General features: G+C 37.6%; 1 protein-coding gene across 5 annotated transcripts in view; it reads left to right on the plus strand.

Annotated features, from left to right (window-relative positions):
* UTRN (utrophin) overlaps positions 1-20,248 on the plus strand; it is a 513,165-nt gene that overhangs the window by 349,305 nt on the left and 143,612 nt on the right. For all 5 annotated transcript variants that reach the window (XM_047733710.1, XM_047733711.1, XM_047733712.1 and 2 more), the window contains one exon: positions 16,509-16,681. In XM_047733710.1, the coding sequence (XP_047589666.1) occupies positions 16,509-16,681 (173 nt within the window). The remainder of the gene's footprint in view (positions 1-16,508; positions 16,682-20,248) is intronic.

The raw sequence follows: 20,248 nt of genomic DNA on the forward strand, positions 1-20,248 counted from the left end.
CCCACTCCCTGTTTTGGCTATATATACATATCCTATATACTGACATATTATTTGAGATTATTTCTTATGAGCACATAAGAAATGGCACAGCATTCCATTGTGGGAAATCTGCCATAATTTATTTACATAGTTGTCTACTGATGGACATTTAGATTGTCTTCACCTTTTTGCCCTATCAGATAGGACTTACTGAGCATCCTTGTACCTATGTCTGTACACATGTTTGCAAATTAGATTCCTAGGGATAGAATTTCTGGCTCACAGTTTATATAATTTTAATGTTTGATGAATATTGCTAAATTATCCCCCAGCCCCCATTTGGCAAATTTTTAAAAGTCAATTCTGTTGCTTCTAATAATCTCCAGGAAATGTAATGGCTCAACTTAGTTCTATCAAACATAGGAATTCTTCATTCTGTGATTAGCCTGTTGATTTCATTATGAACTACATAATACATTGCCTGGGCTCACTTTCTATCCAGTACTTTATCGAAAACTTTCGGAGAATAAACAAAGACATAGAACTCATCGCTCAGAGTAAACATATGAAGGAAGTGAGATAAAAGCACAGAAAGTCAATATAACTAAGGATACTCAGGAAAAAAAAGATGATAGACTGTCTTTTGGAGGAGCCATATTTGTAAATCCGAATGGTTCAAGTGATAAATGTATGGGCAGGTTATTGGTGAGACTAGTGAAGGTGAGTCATGATGAGGGAGTCCAAGAAAGTTTGTGGTGTGATTTGGCAGAGAATTCCAAGATGGACGGTAAGCAGGGAGATGGCAGGATCATGGAGCAGTGTTGAAGCAGGAACTATGCTCTGAATGAATTGGCCTTCAGGCATCAGAAAAGCCCCTCTCCTTAGGATGACACACAGAATCATAGGTGGTGTCACTGGGTCAGTTTGAGCTTCCTCTGGGTTCACTTAACGCCCACTTCCTTCAGTACATATCCACGTTACAGGGGTAACGCCCTCCTGGGGATAGTATCAGTTTTTTACTTGTGAGTAAAAACAGCACCAATGATTTTGATTCATCTTGACATGTTCACTATTACTAAAATTTGTATTTTAATTTTGGCTCTAATTTTCTGAATCTGGGTAGCTGAAGAAAATTAGAAAAGCCTTTACAAAACCATTAGAAAACCTGTAAGAACTTTCTCCAAAGCCCTTTATGATTTAGTTGCATATCCCACAGGCTTCTGCTGTCAATAGACATCTGGAATTACGAGGCTTGGCTGCCTGGGATGGTTTTACTCTTGTCTGATGCTGCATATTTTTTAGGAAGGATATGGTTTTGAAACATTAACTTGTCTTGGCATTATTTTTAGTCACCTAATAAGGAGCTCTCTGAATCATTAAATATTTAGAAGTTTGCTGAAGGATGACCCCTGCACCTGGTTGGCTAATTCAGAAGCAGATCAGCTGGCATTTCTCTTTCTCAACCTTACCTCACCCGTCCACTACCCTTCAAAAGAAAAAGCTCTTTGTGCCTTTTAAAATGTCTTGTAGAATCTTCTGGCTGTGGGTTATGGAAATTAAAAAAAAGGATCAAATCTTTTTTCCTGTGAAGTATAATTTTTATTTCCCAATGGCCACCTGTAAAATTATCAGAATAGATGACATTATTGAAGACATGAACATTAAAAATAATTCTTTGTGTACAAAGCATATCGCCTGAACTTTCTGGGATAAAAGGAGAGTTCCGCCTTTCATCAGGGGGCTCAGGCCTCCATTTTAGGTTGAACCTTCTGCCCTTTAGGGCTGTATATTACTTTAAATGGCTACCAGCTGACAGACTTGGTTGCGGGCTGATGTTAGCTAGAGAGCTGTAATGCATTGAGTAGACGCGTCTTAGTAGAACTACAGCAGCAGCAGACAAGGAATTGCAATCTCAGACCATGATTCGGGTCTTGCAGCTATTTTATTTCTGAATTATAAACCCTGAGTTAGAAGAGTTAGGAAAAGGAAAATTGTGTATGTTCTTTTCAAAGGCATTATAATCTGGATCTTTCCTTAAGTCCAAATGAATTTATAACAAGGACATTTTTCTCCCCATGCCTGGAGCTCTTGATTTTGAATGAAGCCATGATGTGCTGATTCATTTGTAATCACCTATTGACCTCCATATGCTTCACTTTAGAGGTTCCCAAGAAGCTTTTTTCCCCCCTTTTCTTTTTATTCTTTATGTTGACCAATGTAAAGAGAAATCCTTTAGGTTTTGGATAGAAAAGATACTTTATGTATCTTTACGGTTTTTAAAACTCTGAACTCTATGTTTAGACTATTCTACGGGTAAGACATAAATTGCCTTTCAGCAAAGCATTCACACTGCTCTGTTTGCTTATATTTGACTGATCTCTAGAGAATGTCTTGTTGCCTTGATGAAATTGCGAAATAAGTAAATAATCTTTTAATAAATTAAGTGAAATATAGTTTTTAGACATAAAAAGTTCTTAATTAGCTTCGCCTTTGAAAATTTTTGCCAGAACCATATATATATATGTATATATACATACATATACACACACACATACATATATACATATATACATACATACATATATGTGTATATATGTATATATATATATACATACATATATGTGTATATATGTATATATATATATACATACATACATATGTATATATATATCTCTCTCTCTTTTTATTTTGGCAATAGAATGTGGTTTTATTAAGTAATTTAGATTTAGATTTTACTGATCCCATTGTGGAGTTTTCCTGTATAACATGTGCTTCCTCGTAGAATTGCATGTCCGTGTTTGGGACACGGCTTATTTAGCTGGAGAAGCCTGGCTTAGTGCTGATCTGCTGTGGGGATTGGCAGTATTGTGTTTTTTTCCACCTCTTGAGGACTAGTGCACAATTTACTTGCACACTAGTTTAGACTGGCCAAATGTCACTACTTCAAATTTCATCATCCAATTTACTAAGTCTCTCTAGTGATAGACTGATTTCACTGGAAGCCTCTATTTTTTGTGTAGATGATTGCAGGATTATAGGAGATAATGTATCAAAGAGGTACATGCTAAAAACAGAAATGGCTGTGGAGATTGGAGATGTAAGGTGTGTTAGCAAGATGGTATTTTGTATACAGAGTTTAAACTGAGAAAGTGTTTTTATTTACAGATATCAAACAAATAACAGTAAAATGTGCTTACAGTTATACAAGCAATTAACTTTTATATTTTACAAGTCTCACGTCTCATGTGTCACTCAGTTATCAAAGAGCGTAGCACTTCTGACTAATATATTAAAGTTTAGCTATTTGAATTTGATAGAATATTTTTGAATTTTTTACAAAAACAATTTGTCTTTAAAACTTTACATGTTTAATGCCAATTACATGTCAATAAAATAATATTTTAGTTGCTTTTCAGTATTTTAGTGAGACTATAGTTATGCTGTTATTAAAATTGGCTGAGAATTAACTTTTTTTCCTTTTGAATGGTTCCATATGGATCCACTGAGTATTTTTTTCCCCTTTTCCTCCCAAAGAGGGTGTCATCATAGCCAAGTTTATCAGTAGCTTAGTTTTTGATATTTTATAACTGTAATTCGGGAGCTTTATTTATGTATTGGAGCAGAGGATGTCTGTTCTGAGAATGGTGTCAGGCATTTGCAGGGTCAGAGAAGCTAGCGCTTGGTATAGAGACTGACTTCTGGACACTCCACTTTAGAATTAATTCCAGGTGGAAACATACTCTTCCCCTCTTTCTTTATCCTCTCTTGGTCTCCTCCAGGACACAGGTACTTGTCATGCTTTGGGGAAGATTCCCTAATATGCAGGGTGATGCTTATTTTCCCTGATAAAATTAGCCTTGTCTAAAGAGCGAGGATATTTGGAGTTCTAATAACCTAATCATTCTTGCTCTGGTATAAATAAGGACACTTTAAATATAAGACTCACTTTAGAGAAAGACTGTGGTATTCTCTGTTGTTCCACAGAGTTTTTGTTTAATTCAATCTTCTGATACGTGCACCGGGGGGATTGCATGTTTGCACGTGTCTCTGATCACAATCATCCAGCACCCTGGGTGGTAGTTGGAAGTTTGCCCAGCTGAGGAAGATTGTTCTTTTTCGCTCTCTCCTTTATTTATTTATTTTTTGTGGTGGTGGTGGTGCTGCTGGTGGTGGTGGTGCTGGTCGTTCCTTTTATCTTGTATTTATGTAGAAAGTTTATTTGTTGCTGCTGAAAGCTCTCAGCATGTGGCCCCAGAGCCCTCACAGATCTGGGTCAGGCTGGTCAGTTTCTGTGTAAGTTTCTCTGCTCCATTTCTGATGATTGGTCTTCATGCTGATGTCAATGCTTTTTTGATACAGACCACACAGATTAATTTTATGTATCATACTTGTTTCTGAGATTAATAGTGCGTGTGTCTAAATCTGAATTGGGCAATTGAGATTCTGCTAGAAATCTCATAACGCCATGTCTCCCTAGAAACATGTTGGTTTTATGAATAAACGATGAAAATATTTTAAAAGCTTGTTAAATTTTGTATAGATTCGCATATGTAAAACACATTCTATGGAAATACTGATATGAAAATGAGCTGGGAATGAAAGGGAAAGAAAAGTTGCTTGCAAATCCAAAAAATAATAACCATATTGTATATTGTTCTCGATAGTTTTTTTTTTCTTTTCTGTTGTTAATCGAATCTCTTTCTCCCTATGATCGAGTGCTGATATTTAAGTAATTCAAATAGCCCTTTAGGAGATACATATTCTAATTTCAAGCCTTTTTTTTTTCCTTTGCTCTATGCCCTGATGCAAAAAGTAAACTTAGTTATAGTAATATTAACATCATTCCCTGTGTGATCATGTCACCTTTAAGAACATTATATATATTTATGATGAATTTCTGCATACCACGAGAGAAATATATTTCATATGGACATATCTGTCAGGCTTTTATTGGTATACTAAATAGCTATGTAAGGCAAAAAGCATAACCACATTTTTGCCTTGGAATGATGTCCTTAGTATCAGTGCCGAGAAGATATCATTTGGATTGAACTTTTTCCTTTAAAGAAATTACACTTAAAAATTTACAGAAGTGTTTTGCGAGTGGCAGTAAAAATTTAACATCAAAATTTAACATTGGAAGTAATTGGTTATTACTCACATTTTGGGTATTTTCACTTAGATTTTATTTCAGAAATAAGCAAATTCTCCATGTGAAAACAGTCTGAGTGCCTTTTAGTAGTATCAGTGAGATAAACTTTCCTTCCAAGTATTTTCCCCATCCCTTCCCTGTTCAAAACTTTTTAGAAATAGTATAGCTGACCATACATATTGTATTTGGTGTTTCACGTTGTTTTGTACACCCACCCCCTTTTATTTTCATGGGTGGGCTCCAGAGTGGAATATAGATCCCATGATCTGTTGGGGGACCGAGACAATTGGAGAGATACCACAGGGCAATTTGGGGAAGGGAGGCCTCCAGGAAGTGGGAGTGAGCTTTGCTTCAAACTGTGTGAAGGGCGGTGGAAGGGAGGATGCTGATTAAAATAATAAACAAGTGTTGGAAGGAGAAGTGGATTACCACACTACTGTCAGATACGTGAGGGGACCCGCGAAGCCGCCTCCCACTGCCCTCCCCTGCAGCAAACTCCGCAGAGGGGGGCTGGTAGATCTGTTGCGGGAACTTCTCTCCGGACAGACAGAACAACTTTTCAAACAACTTAGTTCTCTTGCACTGACAGCATCCCTTAGGCACAGCCTGACCTAGGGAAACGGACTGAAACTAGCTTGGTGGTTGCCATAGCAACGCAGGCTGCGGTGTCTGGGAGAGTACAAGCTGGTGTGGCCTCTTGTCCCGTGTTTGGGTGTTTCTTCAGACAAGAGTACAAGAGTTGTTGTTCGAACTCTACATAAGTCATGCTCTTTGAAAACTGGCTCTTTACCCAGGACTTTTTTTTTTTTTTTCCTTTTTCTTTCTGAAACCAGTCTGAATGGAGGAAGTTGGTAATACTTGGCGCTTTTTTTTTTTTTTTTTTTTTTTTTTTTGGCCTTCTCTCATGCAAGTTTCCAGGATATAGCTTCTTTTTGCTGTGTGTAATTGAGACCAAACTCTAAGCCTGGGGCCCAGGAGAGAACAGTTGTGGGCTGCAGGTCATTAGTGAGGTGAGCAGAAGGGAATCTTGGGCTTCCCAGAGAAAAAGGAGACCATGCCAGCCTCATGGAACAGAGCTACCAGAAATTATAGAAGCAGGTCTATTCCTTGCGAACTCCGAAGTCCATGAAAAGACGGACCCACGGTGGGGTGGCTAAAATGTCCCAGCGCAAGCTGCTGCTGCTCATGGACCATAGCTCAAAGGCAAGGCTTGTAAAGGATTTTACAAAGGATTTTAAAGTATAGCCAGAAAAGATACGGATTTCAGAAGTTAAAAGCTGTTGTCGGAAGGACGTTCGCCGGAAAGATGTAGGCTTCAAGGGCTACTGGACGATGATTGGTTTGAACTTCAGCTTACGGGAATTGCTGACAAAATTTGAAAAGGTATGCAGAACGTGGACTTCATGAATGTACCTTTTTTCTTCCTTGTCTGTTTTTTTATAACATGCATTTTCATGGTAATCTAGTGACTGGTCGTTTAATTTCTAAGGCATATTTGATTTGATATCCTCTTTTGCATTTTTTTTTAAACGAAAGAGCAGATTAGCAATTCTTTCCTTTGGTCAGGAGGGCTCCTCACGATGCATGTCAGTTTTAGAATTCCACATCAGAAGAGATCCTTTGTACTCAAGTCGACTGGTAATTAATTGAAAGTTATTTTGGAAAGAAAAAAAAAAAAAAACCAGCAACAACACGGGGTTTTCATGCCAAAGTCTGACTTCATCAGGCATGGGTTCTGTTTTCCAGACCCCTCAGGTTCCTCTCCCTGCAGTTGGTGGAGCACTGCCTTTCCCCGCCTGCTTCCTGAAGATTCAGTGCTGAGCTAGGAGATGATACCTCCCTGTGACAAGGGCACATCCGTTCTTAAACGTTTTCTTTTTTATTTCTGAGTGTCTGTTTTATACGTGGAGTGCTCGCATGCACTGTGAAGCTTTAACGCTTGGATCATTAATTTTGCACTTAGTTCTTTTTTTTCCGTAGGAAAGTTCTTGGCACACTCTAGGATTGAGCCCAGCCTGCCAAAGCTACCTTACATTTATAGTTAAACAAAACAGAAAACCTCAACGTGCTGCTCATGGGCTCCTGCCCTTCCTTAGCCTGTGGATGCCAAGCACTTATCTTCTTTCAACTTCCAATATGGAAAGAAAAAGAAAGAAGTGAAATGATTTCACTATGTGCATAAATCAATTATTTATCAGTTGTTAAAGATGTGCTCAGTAGCTTTCATCGTGAATACCCCATGGTTCATTACAAGTACAAATATAAGCGAGACTATACTGAGTCATTAAAGAATAATGGGCTTCTTTTTTTTTTTTTTAACGAAACTGCAATTGCCAGAGGGAAAAAGCGTAAAACCATGTCATTTGAAAAATTTAGAAGCTTTTCCAAAACAATCACAGTCATTGCTTCCCTCCTGGTGATAGAAACAGTGTAGTGGGAAGAGTATGGAGAAAGAGGAATGTAGCTTCTCCTGCTGGAAGCCCCCCCATCTCTCCTGCACCCCAACTGTAGTAGTAAGGATTGCAACACAGGGCACACTTTGACCTCTCGCTTTAATATGTTGTTAAGCACCTAAATTCCCGAGAATAGGGATGGTTTCCCCTTGCTCACCATTTAAAAGGGTCAGAGGAGGGAGAATAACTTTTTTTATGGCAGTTGGGAACAGCAGGTGACAAACTTTATGACCATAAAGAGGTCTGCTAGCTTGGTTTGTATAGATTTGTCTGTTTCTTCCTAAAAAGGTATAGGGCATATGTTACATGAATAATTCATTACTTAGACCCCCTGAGAGGCAGTAATTGTAGGCAATAGCTGGACTTTTGTATTGTAATTGCGGCTATTAGTCTTAAAAGCCTAGGTCAGATACCAGAGGTTAGTAACCTGCCTCAGTCTTCTGGCCGTTTTATTGGCAAAGCTACATGTTCTGGACATACTAGTATATTTCCTCTCTAACTCCCAAATCTTACTATCTGCCCATTTCTTATTCTTATTTTAGTACTTGAGTTGACAGTAAAAGAAGTCTGCCGGCTTATTCCTATCAAAAGCTTGATTTGGGATTTTTTTTTTTTTTTTTTTTGAGACAAAGGCAAATTCAAAGAAACAATCCTGCTGCCATTCACAACTGAAGTTCTCCACGTATGTTTACTTTTGTGTTAGACGCCTTTATAAAAATCTCTGTAGGAGTTCATCTCTTCGCCATATTTCATTTGTAGAAAGTTGTCATACATGAATATATTTTTCTTCAAGCCAAGTATTTAAAAAATCCTTTGTGTATTTTCACAAAAGCGGTCTCATATAGCCTTTGCTGCACTGATTCATTGCCAGGAAAACTGGTGTTATGGAATGGTACCTCTACTTCACACCTCTCAAATACAGCTGCCTCCCTTCCCCCAGTTCTGAAAGCAATAATGCCATTTTTAGGGAAGGACCAAAGCCTACTGCTGTAATGCAAAAGCCACATGATACCTTCAGAAGCTGAAGAACAGTCCTTCCATAGATCTTTTACTCTCAATTCCTTTAGACCTGTTTTTTTCCCTCTGTATTAGTGATCTGCTTTTATTATTGTTATTATTATTATTAATATGTTATGTTAGTCACCGTACAGTACATCGTTAGTTTTTGATGTAGTGTTCCATGATTCATTGTTTGTGAGAAAATATGGACCGTAGTGATTTAGCACTTCTATGTCAGTGGTTGAAATTCTGCAGTCTGAGGTTTAGGATATCATAGCCAAAATGTCATTTTACTGTGCTCCTGAAGCCATTGCAGGCTTTAAGAACACAAGGGTCCGAAGTTGGGATGTGATGGGTCTTCCAATGATGGTTAATCTGAAAAACTGTAGACTGCTCAGTAATTGAAATTTCCAAATGACTGCAGATCTTCACAGTAACTTCAAGACAGCATGTTGTGAGAGCAATTGAAAGGGGGAATTATGGTTGACATTTTTGAATTTTAGAGAAATCCAGTGGTCTTGTGATTTATGTTGGGTATCCATTCATACATGAATATTTGGCACATGATTGCAATCTGTATTTTGGTTACCTAATCTCAAAATGGATGATGCCAGGATTGTTCTCCAGCATAGGCGGGGTGGACAGATTACTCTTGGTACTCATTCCTAATCTCTTAGAACCAGAAAAGGCAATGCTGAGCTTCCCTGGGAATCCAGAAGGCAGGGGGCATTCTCTACTGTTCCCTCAAAGTGACACCTCACCAGGGATCAGGAAATCCCAGCTGACAGAAACCATGGGTACCCCAGAGGGGTCCTAAAGGGGAGTTTGAGACTGCAACTTCTTACCAAGGGAGGATGACCTTGTGGCAAGATATGCTTGCCAGCAAGCAGGCCCTTTTCATCTAGCCAAGTGAGGAGGGGGAAAGGCTGTGACCACATGCACAGTGATTACTCAGGCCAAACTCATAGCTGACTGGGCACAGAAAGCTGGTCCACCAGAGCACCCCTCTGAAGTCCTGCCTGTGGGTTGGTTTTAGTGCCCCCTCTCCTGATTTTAGTGAATGAATTTTCTCCTTGAAAGTACTTCACAAAGGAAGTATCTGATGGTTTCAGTGCCCAATTCTACTGTCATACTTGAGCCATTTGCATTGTGTACTGTCCCTTCTATTTACTTAGTAGTCACAGAGGATAGAGTAATGGACAGTTGTAGCTCAGTGACATTTTGAGTGACTGTTGTCTTTTACTAATTTTTGCGGCTCTATTGCCGCAACGGTGTGTGTGTGTGCGCGCGCAGATGTCTTTGAATAGTTTCTACTGTCTTGGATAATCCTTTGGGGAGATCGACTTCCCATAGTGACAGAGAGAAGGCACTCAATGATAAATTTCCTTTATAGCATTTACATCCTTTAGGAAGAGTGCTTTAAAAAATTCTAGCTTAAAGCTGTATTTTCCTGCTCAATTTGCAATGTTTAATTTTAAAACAAATGTGTACATTAAGACACAGTAAACTTCCCATTTCAAGGTCTACTCATTTGTTCAAATATTTATGAAGTGCATAATATGTACAGGCCCTGGGGTGAGTGCAGGGATGGAGAGGGGGCATAGGTAGACTTTCCCTCACTGAGCTTATGGCCTAATGGGAGGATACAGACCTTAAACAAGGAACGTGTTTTACTATAAGTGTGTGATTCAGCAAATGTAGAGGGAATTATAAGAGTAACAGGTAGCCCTAATTTAGTCAGGTGCAGAGAAATCTTTCCTGCAGAAATGACATTTAAATTGGGACTTAAAAGATGGTTCGAGGTTAATTTATAGGAATGTGGATGAGGGAGGAAATTGAGAGTTTTCTGGGCAATAGGACAGATCAGGAAGGGAGGAATTGGGTACTCTAGGATTATAGTTTTACACATTTAACATGCCATGATTTTAGGGTTTTTAAACCTACTTGCTTTTGATGATGCTGTCCGATTTGGGGAATGAAGGTGGGGCAGTATTTTGGCTACATGAAACAGTTAGTAACTGCCCTTAAGAAGCTTGTGTTCATGTCGGTCAAACCTGGGGACTCCAGGAGGGAGGCCACTGTATTCTAATTCACTAGGATATTAATATGTTTCAGTAACAACTGGTGTAGATTCAAGGATTTGGAACAGTTTTTGGTTATGAAAGATATTTTGATTAATAGTGTTTGCTGTGTTGGAATTTAAACTGTAGTTTATTTATTGATTCTTTATCATTGCAAGTTGCTTGTTCAAATTATCTTGGAAGGGCAGTTAATTGTGAGCTTGTTCAACTTAGTGATTTAACTTTTTTTCTACTCTGTTGTCTAACATATTTATAATCATAGATAATGGGAAAAGAACATTACTAGTACTGATTTCTTACTTTATAAATGCTGTTATAGACCAGGTAATATTACTTTCTGTTGTCTGTCTAAATGTGATTCCATAATTTTTAATAGAGTGATTAAGATCTATGAGATTAGTTGTCAAATGAAAATCTAGTTTATAAATAATTAATTGAATTATTTATTAAAATTAATCATAATAATTAGTCAAATAATTAATTACAATTCCTCACTATCCCAGAAGCTTCACAAAAGCTTCAAAGCATATTTACATATCACATGATGACCTTTGATGATGTTATTTGGTTGTTGTATTATTTTTAGGTAATATCTGACTTGTTTAAACAAAGTTATGATTCCTCACTTTCAAAACCCAAATCTCTGGCAACAACCCACTGAGCTCCTATTAATCAACCCCAAACTGTCTCTGAATTCCAGTCTTGTTTTTGAAAGGAACAGTGGGTTTCTTTTCCCCTAATGGTTAACTTTGTTGATTTAGCCCAAGCCTTGGAATATGGTAGGGAAGTCGTAGCTGACCTCACTTCTTCACCTTCAGGAATATAATCCAAATAATGAATATAATCCAAAGAAACATTTTGGCTCACATGGTTATAGCCACTACTTGATTATAGAATATTATAAAGAAGTAAAATGCGTGCAACATACATTGTAAAGTGTTGGCATGTAATAATCTCTGTGGGTTAGATAATTAGATAACTATCCAGATAAGGGCAAAATTGGTATGAAAATGTCAGTTATCAGATAAATAAATAAATATTTTCCATTATTTATGAGGTTAATTTTGACCTGGCTAGTGGATGTTGTAGGCAAGTGAATCTCTGTCTGCTTCATAGCCATCTTCTGGAAGGCTGTGCTGACAGTGTACATCTTACGATTTTGACGGTGTTTTTTTCTATCGTCCTCTTATCCTAACCACTGGCTTCTGGTAACCTTCTACATTCTGCTTATATTGTTAGAAGATATGTTTCAACATATCTTAGATATCCCTTAGATATCCCTTTGTGTTATTTTTAAATGTTAGTTCAACTGCTTGAATGCTTTGTGTTGGCCTCTCGGTGCACATGACCGGCTCATGCTAAATGCTTGGGAGAGCATTGCTTTGTGCTTCTGCATGGATTACATGCCCATAACTAATTATCAATAATGATTTTGTGCTGCTTAATGTTCAGAATGGTTTGCGGGTGACAGAGGTAAGCATTAGTAGGGCAAGTCCCTCAGCTTTGCAGTGAGAGTAAACCCTCCTTCTTGGAATTTCAATTTATTTTAACATTTGGTGCTCCATCAGGGTCATGATCTAACTGCCTCCCATGCTGGCATCTTGATTTTAAAACCAGCGCATCATTGTACAGTCATCTACGAAGGAACGTAATTCATTAACTGCACATCATTCTAAATTTCCAGTGAATGATAAGGCAGAGCTTTGTAGTGTAAGAATCTAAATAATTTTAGGTTCCCATATTAAATTTTTTAGATGAAGAGATTGAGCAAAATGATTACTGCACTCCCATCCAATTGTGTAATTGTCTGTTTTTCCTTGGCATTATGGTGGCTAATATGCCAATCAAGACGAACTAGATACTTTCATTCATGCATTTCTACATTTTATCTACTGACCTATCCCTGTTTTACGGTAGGCTCATTCTGTGTAGCAGAGACTGTGAAGAATACAGAAGAAATATTAAGATGATTTTTTTGACTTTGGGAGCTTTTAATATATCTGGCCAAGTAAATATGCTACCAAATGTTACATAAAATGGAATAATGTATGCTGATTTCTTTGATTACTTTCTGGTTGTTAGTTTTTTGTTTTTTTTTTCCTGCTTTTTGTGGAGGCTCATGTGTGGAAGGGTTCTTCACATACCGAAAGTTGCATTACAATATGAATATATGATGATTGGTAATCCTCTTAATCAACCTCTGATAGAAGTACCTACAATCATTGACTGACCAGTGATGGAGCCCTGTTCTACTCCATTTGTCTTTGTGGCTGGGTTGAAAAGGCATCACTTGATTGGATATCAGGAGCCCAGTCTGCTTTATGTTCTTAGTACACAGATTTCCTGATGTTGTAGAATACTTTTGTGAAACTTAAATTAAAAACTATTTATGGATGTTAGTACACTTATATCTTCCTACTTCTCTTGACTATGAAAGGAAGCAGATATGCCGGGCTACTATCAGAAGTAGTGGTTTGAAGTTTCCTTGTGATTTTTGGTGTGGTTCATTCATAATAATGTTTAAGAAACTATACAGGAAATTTGAGTCCAGATTTATGTTGGCAATAGAGAGCAAAGAGTTGCCTTCCTTGCTCACTGTGTCATTGAGCTGCTGCCTTTTTTCTTTTTTTGAAGATTTTATTTATTTATTTAGTTAGTTCAGTTAGCCAACATATAGTAATACATCATTAGTTTTTGATGTTGTGTTCAGCAATTCATTAGTTGCACATAACACCCAGTGCTCATGACATCATGTGTCCTCCTTAATACTGTTACCCCATCCTCCCATCCCCTTCCCTTCTGCAACCCTCAGTTTGTTTCCAGGGTCTAGAGTCTCTCATGGTGTGTCTCCCTCTCTGATTTCTTCCCATTCAGTTTTCCCTGCCTTTCCCTGTGATCCTCTACACTATTCCTTATTTTCCATATATGAGTGATACGATAGTTGTCTTTCTCAGCTTGACTTATTTCACTCAGCATAATCCCTTCCATATCTATCCATGTAGATGCAAATGGTAGGTATTCTTCCTTTCTGATGGCTGAGTAATACTCTATTGTATATATCAACCACATCTTCTTTATCCATTCGTCTGTTGAAGAGTATCTTGGCTCCTTCCACAGTTTGCTGTTGTGGACATTGCTGCTATGAACGTTGGGGTGCATGTGCCCGTTCTTTTCACTACCTCTGTATCTTTGGAGTAAATGACCTAGTAGGGCAATTGCTGGGTCGTAGGGCAGCTCTATTTTTAACATCTTGAGGAACCTCCATATTGTTTTCCAGAGTGGCTGTACCAGCTTGCATTTATTTATTTGAGAGCACATGCCATGAGAGAAGAGAGAGAGAAAGAGATAGAGAGAGCTCAAGCAAATTGTGGGGGATGGGCAGAGGGAGAAGCAGACTCCCCACTGAGCAAAGAACCTCATGCTGGACTCCATCCTAGGACCCTGGGATCATGACCTGATCCCATGTCTGCATAACCGACTGAGCCATCCAGGTGACCCTGTTGAGCTTCTTGAGAAAGAGAGCTATCATGCATATGTAAAGCATGAGCTTAAAACTGTTGATCTTAAAATCTATCTCTTTAGGTATCTTAAAATGCATTTCAGGACACAAAAATATAACTGTTACATCCTGAAGAATGAGGACTAGGTTCAGGAGATGACACCAAAGAACCTTTCAATAGAACTTTCCTTGTCTTTTTCTTTTTCACCAAGAATTTCTATTTAAAGTATCCCAAACTGAAATTATGTTGAGATTGCCATTTTATGCACATCATGTTGTCCAGCCTGAGCACCTTGAATCAGGATCTGGCTCTGTCCCCTACTCCTCTGTTGGTGTCTCCTCCCCTGTATGTGGAATCGAGGTGCTAGTGAAATGCACAAGAATCAACAAGCTCAGAGTTTTTGTTTGGTGGTGAACACCAGTTCTGGGTGTACTTAGATCCCACTTTGTAGGTAGACCTGATATGGCTTTGTCATTAGGGTCAGATAGCCCCAGAGACCAATAGGCTTGCAAATTTGGAACATAAATTTTGCAGAAGCTGTCTGTCAGTCTCTGTGTTCATCCTCCCCCTCCTCAGATCTGACCCTATTCATGTCATGTTAGACATCACAAATCTCAGAAATGAGAATACAGCTCTTCTGCCCTTTAACCTAATGGAAGTGACACCTTCCTGCCACGCTTCTTGGATAGTGAGGTGCAAAAGGCCTTTCTTTCCATGTATCCAGTTGGTTAGTCTAGGTCTGTAGATACAGGAAGAATAGTCTTTTAGATCCTAGCCTCTAAGTTCCTGATAGATTGCTAATCAGGAATGATTTCTAAATTAATGGAAGCATCCCAATTATTCAAAGAATTTCTATTTAATTCTTCATTGTGCTCCTTTGGAATTGGAAAACTTTAAGGCGAGTGAGGCTTATAAAGGAAAACTGAAGTTGAGAAAGGTAATATAATTATGGTCCTTAAGAGTTTATTTTCCTTTTACTAATTCAGATTCATTACCTGAAATAATTTTTTAATTTCTGTCATAAGTTGCCTTAATATCCATTAAAGCTAATGCTATAGAGATTCACTGCACACCTTCATGGCCCCCTTGGGTGTTTGCTATTCTCTTTGTAAGTTCACACTCATTTATTGGATGGTAGTGACTGTTGTACTAGAGTTAGCTAAAACTAACTTGCTTTTATTTTATTTGGGAAGAAAAGATGATTGCCATATTAAGACAGATAATTGTGTTAACAACCTTTAATGAAGAGTACTAAAAATTGATAAAGACCCTCTGTATTTTAAATTTATTATGTTTATTTAGTTATAAAAAGAAACCCTATTTTTGTAGAATTTTGGAAACTCAAAGTATATAGAAGAAAACCCAAATCCCCTTCTTGTACAAAGGTTATACTATTTTGATATTTCTTATACTTTTTTGATATACAAATATATAGTGATATACAAAAACATATGCTAATTTAAAACACCTACCCTAAAAATTAAATTAACATCATAATACAGTTTTGTATCCTTCATTTTTAAACTTAATATTATATAACATTAATGTATTATGATAGTTTCCACTGTTTTACTTTAAAAACAATTAATGTAATAAATGTGTATACATAAATCTTTTCAGGATAGGTAATTTCGACAGTTTTAAGGCTTTTGATACAAATTGCCAAAATGCTTCTTCAAAGTCTGAACCAGATTTTATTTTTAATTTTACTAATTCTTATTTTGCTTTATACTCAAATTTCCTTCAGAAAAATTTTTCTATTTAACAGGAGAAATATTATTTTGTCAATTGTTTTTATTTCCTAAGGAAGATAAACATTTTTATGAAAATGTTCTTTTAAAATTCTAAGAATAAATTTTATTCAATTGGAAGGACAAACTATTAAGTTTATACACTGTAAAAAGAAAAAAAAGGAAAATTATGTAATATCTTTATAAAACAGTTTGAGGGCAGTTTTGCCTAGGAACAAAGAGGAGAATGAATCTGGGTATTAAGCAGTATCCAGTGATTTGGCAACAATAATTATATACGATTTCAAAAATTTCTCATTAATCTGAAATACTCCCATTTAACCAACTGATACAGGAAATTTTAATACATTCTGTTTTTAAGAACCGAGGAAACAATATATTAAAGATTTGAGGGCTATTATTTTCAACATCAGAATTGTGGAAACACTTGAATTTGTTATCATTTAAGGATAATTTTACTATTTTGTTTAAAAAAAAAAACCCTCATCTGTGGACTATAAAAGAAAAAAAAAATGAAGTCCTATATAGCAACGCCAAGGTAGTGTTGACACTAATACCTAACATTTGTACTCTTTCTGCTCTTTTCTCTTTAGGACATCCAGGCCGAAATTGATGCACATAACGACATATTTAAAAGCATTGATGGAAACAGGCAGAAGATGGTAAAAGCTTTGGGAAATTCTGAAGAGGCAACTATGCTTCAGCATCGCCTGGATGATATGAACCAAAGATGGAATGACTTAAAAGCCAAATCTGCCAGCATCAGGTCAGAATAGTCAATATCAAAATAAAAATGATGGGGGAGAGAGATTTCTATGTCTTTTGCATATCAGAAGGAGCATAGGAAGCCTTACCATCATGCTGATTTCTCTGAAGTGGTTTAAGATTTAAACACAGGGATGCCTCACTGTCTCAGGCAATAGAACATGTGGCTCTTGATCTTGGGGTTGTAAGTTTGAGCCCCACATTGGGTGTGCATATTACTTAAAAATAAAATCTTAAAAAAAATTTTATATGTAAAACTTTTTTTTTTTTTTTTAAGTTATAGCTTTAGCTCCATTTATATCCAGGGCCCACCAGGACCCAACTGTTCTTGACTAGTCCCAAATTTGCAACATCATATTTTAAGTTGAATACTAAGAAGAATAATGTTACCAACACCTGCTAGTTATTGAGTGTTTTCCTTGACCAAGTACTGTGTTAGCCTCTTTATAAGCATTACTCAATTCTCGACATATCCCAGTAGGTGAATAGTAGCGTCCTTCCTTACATGAGGAAACAGAGGCTGAATGAGAATAAGGAATTTGCCAAGTTTTTCAGCTAACAAGTGCCAAGCCGAGATTTGAACCTAGATCTTTCTGACTCTTGGCAGTGAACGTTTTGCTTCATCATGCTATTTGTATGTCCAATTGGAAAATGTATTTATAGAAATTAAATACTGCTCATGGACACTGAAATGGAAAACTGATGATTCATGTCTGCTTTTGGAAAGAGTAAAATTAAATCAGGATGAATTTGAGGACCAGAATGCTGACTAGGAAAGGACCCTGAAAAAGTACCGAGGGTGACAATTATTAATGCTATTGGGAGTCTAGAATTACATATAATAGATGGTGAACAGTACCCAAGTGGATATGACTTTACAGGAAACTACTAAGCAAAGATCCAAAAGAAGAATGTCAGTAGAGAAACCTAGATCTTGGAGTGCCTAGGGGGCTCAGACAGTTGAGCATCTGACTCTTGATTTCAGGTCAGTTCGTGATCTCAGGGTCGTGAGATCGAACCCCACATTGGGCTCCATGCTCAGCTCAGAGTCTGCTTGTCCCTCTCCCTCCTCCTACTTGCTCTTTTTCTCTCTCAAATAATTAAATAAAATCTTAAAAAAAAAAAAAGAAAAAAGGAAAGACCTAGATCTTATATCTGGGTCAGTGTCTTAAGGTTTGGAAACTATATGATGTATTGAAAAGTGTATAACCTTAAACAAAATGATCTTAAGTTTGATTCTTAGACTTTGATGTTTACTTACTGAAATTAGACAAGTCACTTGGTCTCTCTTAGCGTTAGTTTTCTCATTCACACAATCAAAATATAAATATTTAATCCACCTGATTGCTGGGAAGATTGAATGGGATAATCTGGCAGTTCTTTATCCTATGTAAAGGCTGTCTAACATAGCACCTCGTTTATTTTTTCTTATATAAAGGGGCTCAGTGGATCTGCTTTATTTGGCTTCTGGATTTCATGGAGCCAGTTCCTAGAGTGTAGAAATCTTTAGTGGTTATTTGTTGTGAATAAACGTTAAAAATTTTTTTCTATCTAAAGAAATGTTATTATTCTTCTGAGTCTCATAGAGGGAAATTCACACTTCTTTTTACCCTTAAGGAAGGGGGTAATTGAGCATGACCATGGCAGCCTCCACCTAAAGATCCTCTTGGAGATCATGGCAACACCAGCCAACTATGTTTTTTCACTAAGAGGGGACAGTCTGGGAGTATTGTACAATGAGAGAATATACTTAGGCTTATTTAAGATTGAATTTTCAACTGGCCAAATCCCTTTGGGTTGCAACTTTCTGTTCCCCATAAATAAAAATAAGTAAAATGATTAAAAATGTTAATTCAGTGAAAAACATTCACTGAGGTTCTAGCAAAACCAGCATGTAGTCTAACTAGTGAAAACCACGGTGCTGGTCCTGGTAAAGATTGTGTACATGGTGTTGGCATTTGGAGAGTTTGGAAGATGAGTTCTTTTTTTTTTTTTTAAGATTTTATTTATTTATTTGACAGAGATCGCAAGTAGGCAGAGAGGCAGGCAGAGAGAGAGGAGGAAGCAGGCTCCCTGCTGAGCAGAGAGCCTGATGTGAGACTCGATCCCAGGACCCTGGGATCATAACCTGAGCCGAAGGCAGAGGCTTTAACCCACTGAGCCACCCAGGTGCCCCAAGGAAGATAAGTTTGTTAGGAAGGAGAGTGTATTGAAGGCCCACATCACAAAGAGATAGTTCCAGATAGAAAGCTACAGACAGAAAAAATCTGTGGTCTTCCACAGATGCTATTCCTAAGCCTATCAAGTCATGTTGTTTTTCTAACCTGAAAAGAAAGAGCTCCTAAAGTACTGTTGCAATATTATCTAATAAATAAATTAATGTTATTTTTAGAAGATGAGAGAGTAAACTTTTGCCAGTGGACTTCTGCATCAAGATAGGTAACACATTCCAGTGACGTGTGTTATTTTAATTTTTTTAATTAAAAAACTTTTTTTTAAAATTTAAATTCTAGTTCACACGCAATTCAATATTGGTTCAGGAGTCGAGTTCAATGGTTTGGCATTTACATGTAATACCCAGTGCTCATCATCACAAGTGCCCTCCTTAATACCCATCGCCCATCTAGTCCATCCCCAACCTCCCTGCCTCCATCAACCCCCAGTTTGTTCTCTATAGTTAAGAGTGGTTTCCCTCTCTCTCTCTTCCCTTGCTCCCAAATGCTCATCCTTTAGTAAAGTGTGTTATTAATGTGATAATAAATTAAAAGAATGTTTAGCCTCATTACCGACCTCTGGAGATTAGGGCATTTATTCAAGCAGTTAATAAGAAAAAACTTCTGTGTTTAAGGCCCTGCAAATAATAAATAAGATATGGTTCCTGTCCTAGCAGGCTCACAGGTCTAAACCAGGTTAAGGAGGGTTCATTGAAGGCTGTAGTTACTTTCTCTTCAGATGATCACCAAAGGCTTCATCGAAGAGTCAGTTACTAAGCTGAGCCTCAAAAAGGTATATAGTTTCTCTCCGACAGATTGCATCAGCCCCGGAGAAGGACATGTTGGCAGGAGGCTTGACATAACAGTGTTTTCATGGAACAGTGAAGAAGTTCAGCATGGCTGAGAATTTGCTGTTGGTGTGAAGGGGAAAGATTGTGGCCAGAAAAAAAAAAAAGGTGGAGAGGTGAGGCACACTCGTGGAACGGCTGTGTGCACCATGCTCATTCTTCTGGTAATAGAATTTGAAACCTTTTAGGTGACATAGTTAGATGTGAGCTTTGGAACGATCCCTCCCACATGCCCATGGAGGATGCTTTCTTAGATAACACAGTTCTGAGGACAAGGAGAGTGGCTAACAGACCTCTTCAGTATCCAGGAAAGGGAGGAGACCCTGAATAGGTACTTAGTTCATGTTGTTGAGGCACTAGTGAGACATCCAGAAACAAATCACCAGTAGCCAGTGGATAGACATCTCTTCAAAAGAGAACAGTCGGCCAAATAAAAAAATGGTGAGATGGGGAGTACCCAGATAGAGGTGGCAGGCAAGGCATTGTAAGTAGGCCAGAGGGTGAAAA

Source organism: Lutra lutra, chromosome 6, assembly GCF_902655055.1.
Source record: "Lutra lutra chromosome 6, mLutLut1.2, whole genome shotgun sequence".
Classification (NCBI taxonomy): domain Eukaryota; kingdom Metazoa; phylum Chordata; class Mammalia; order Carnivora; family Mustelidae; genus Lutra; species Lutra lutra.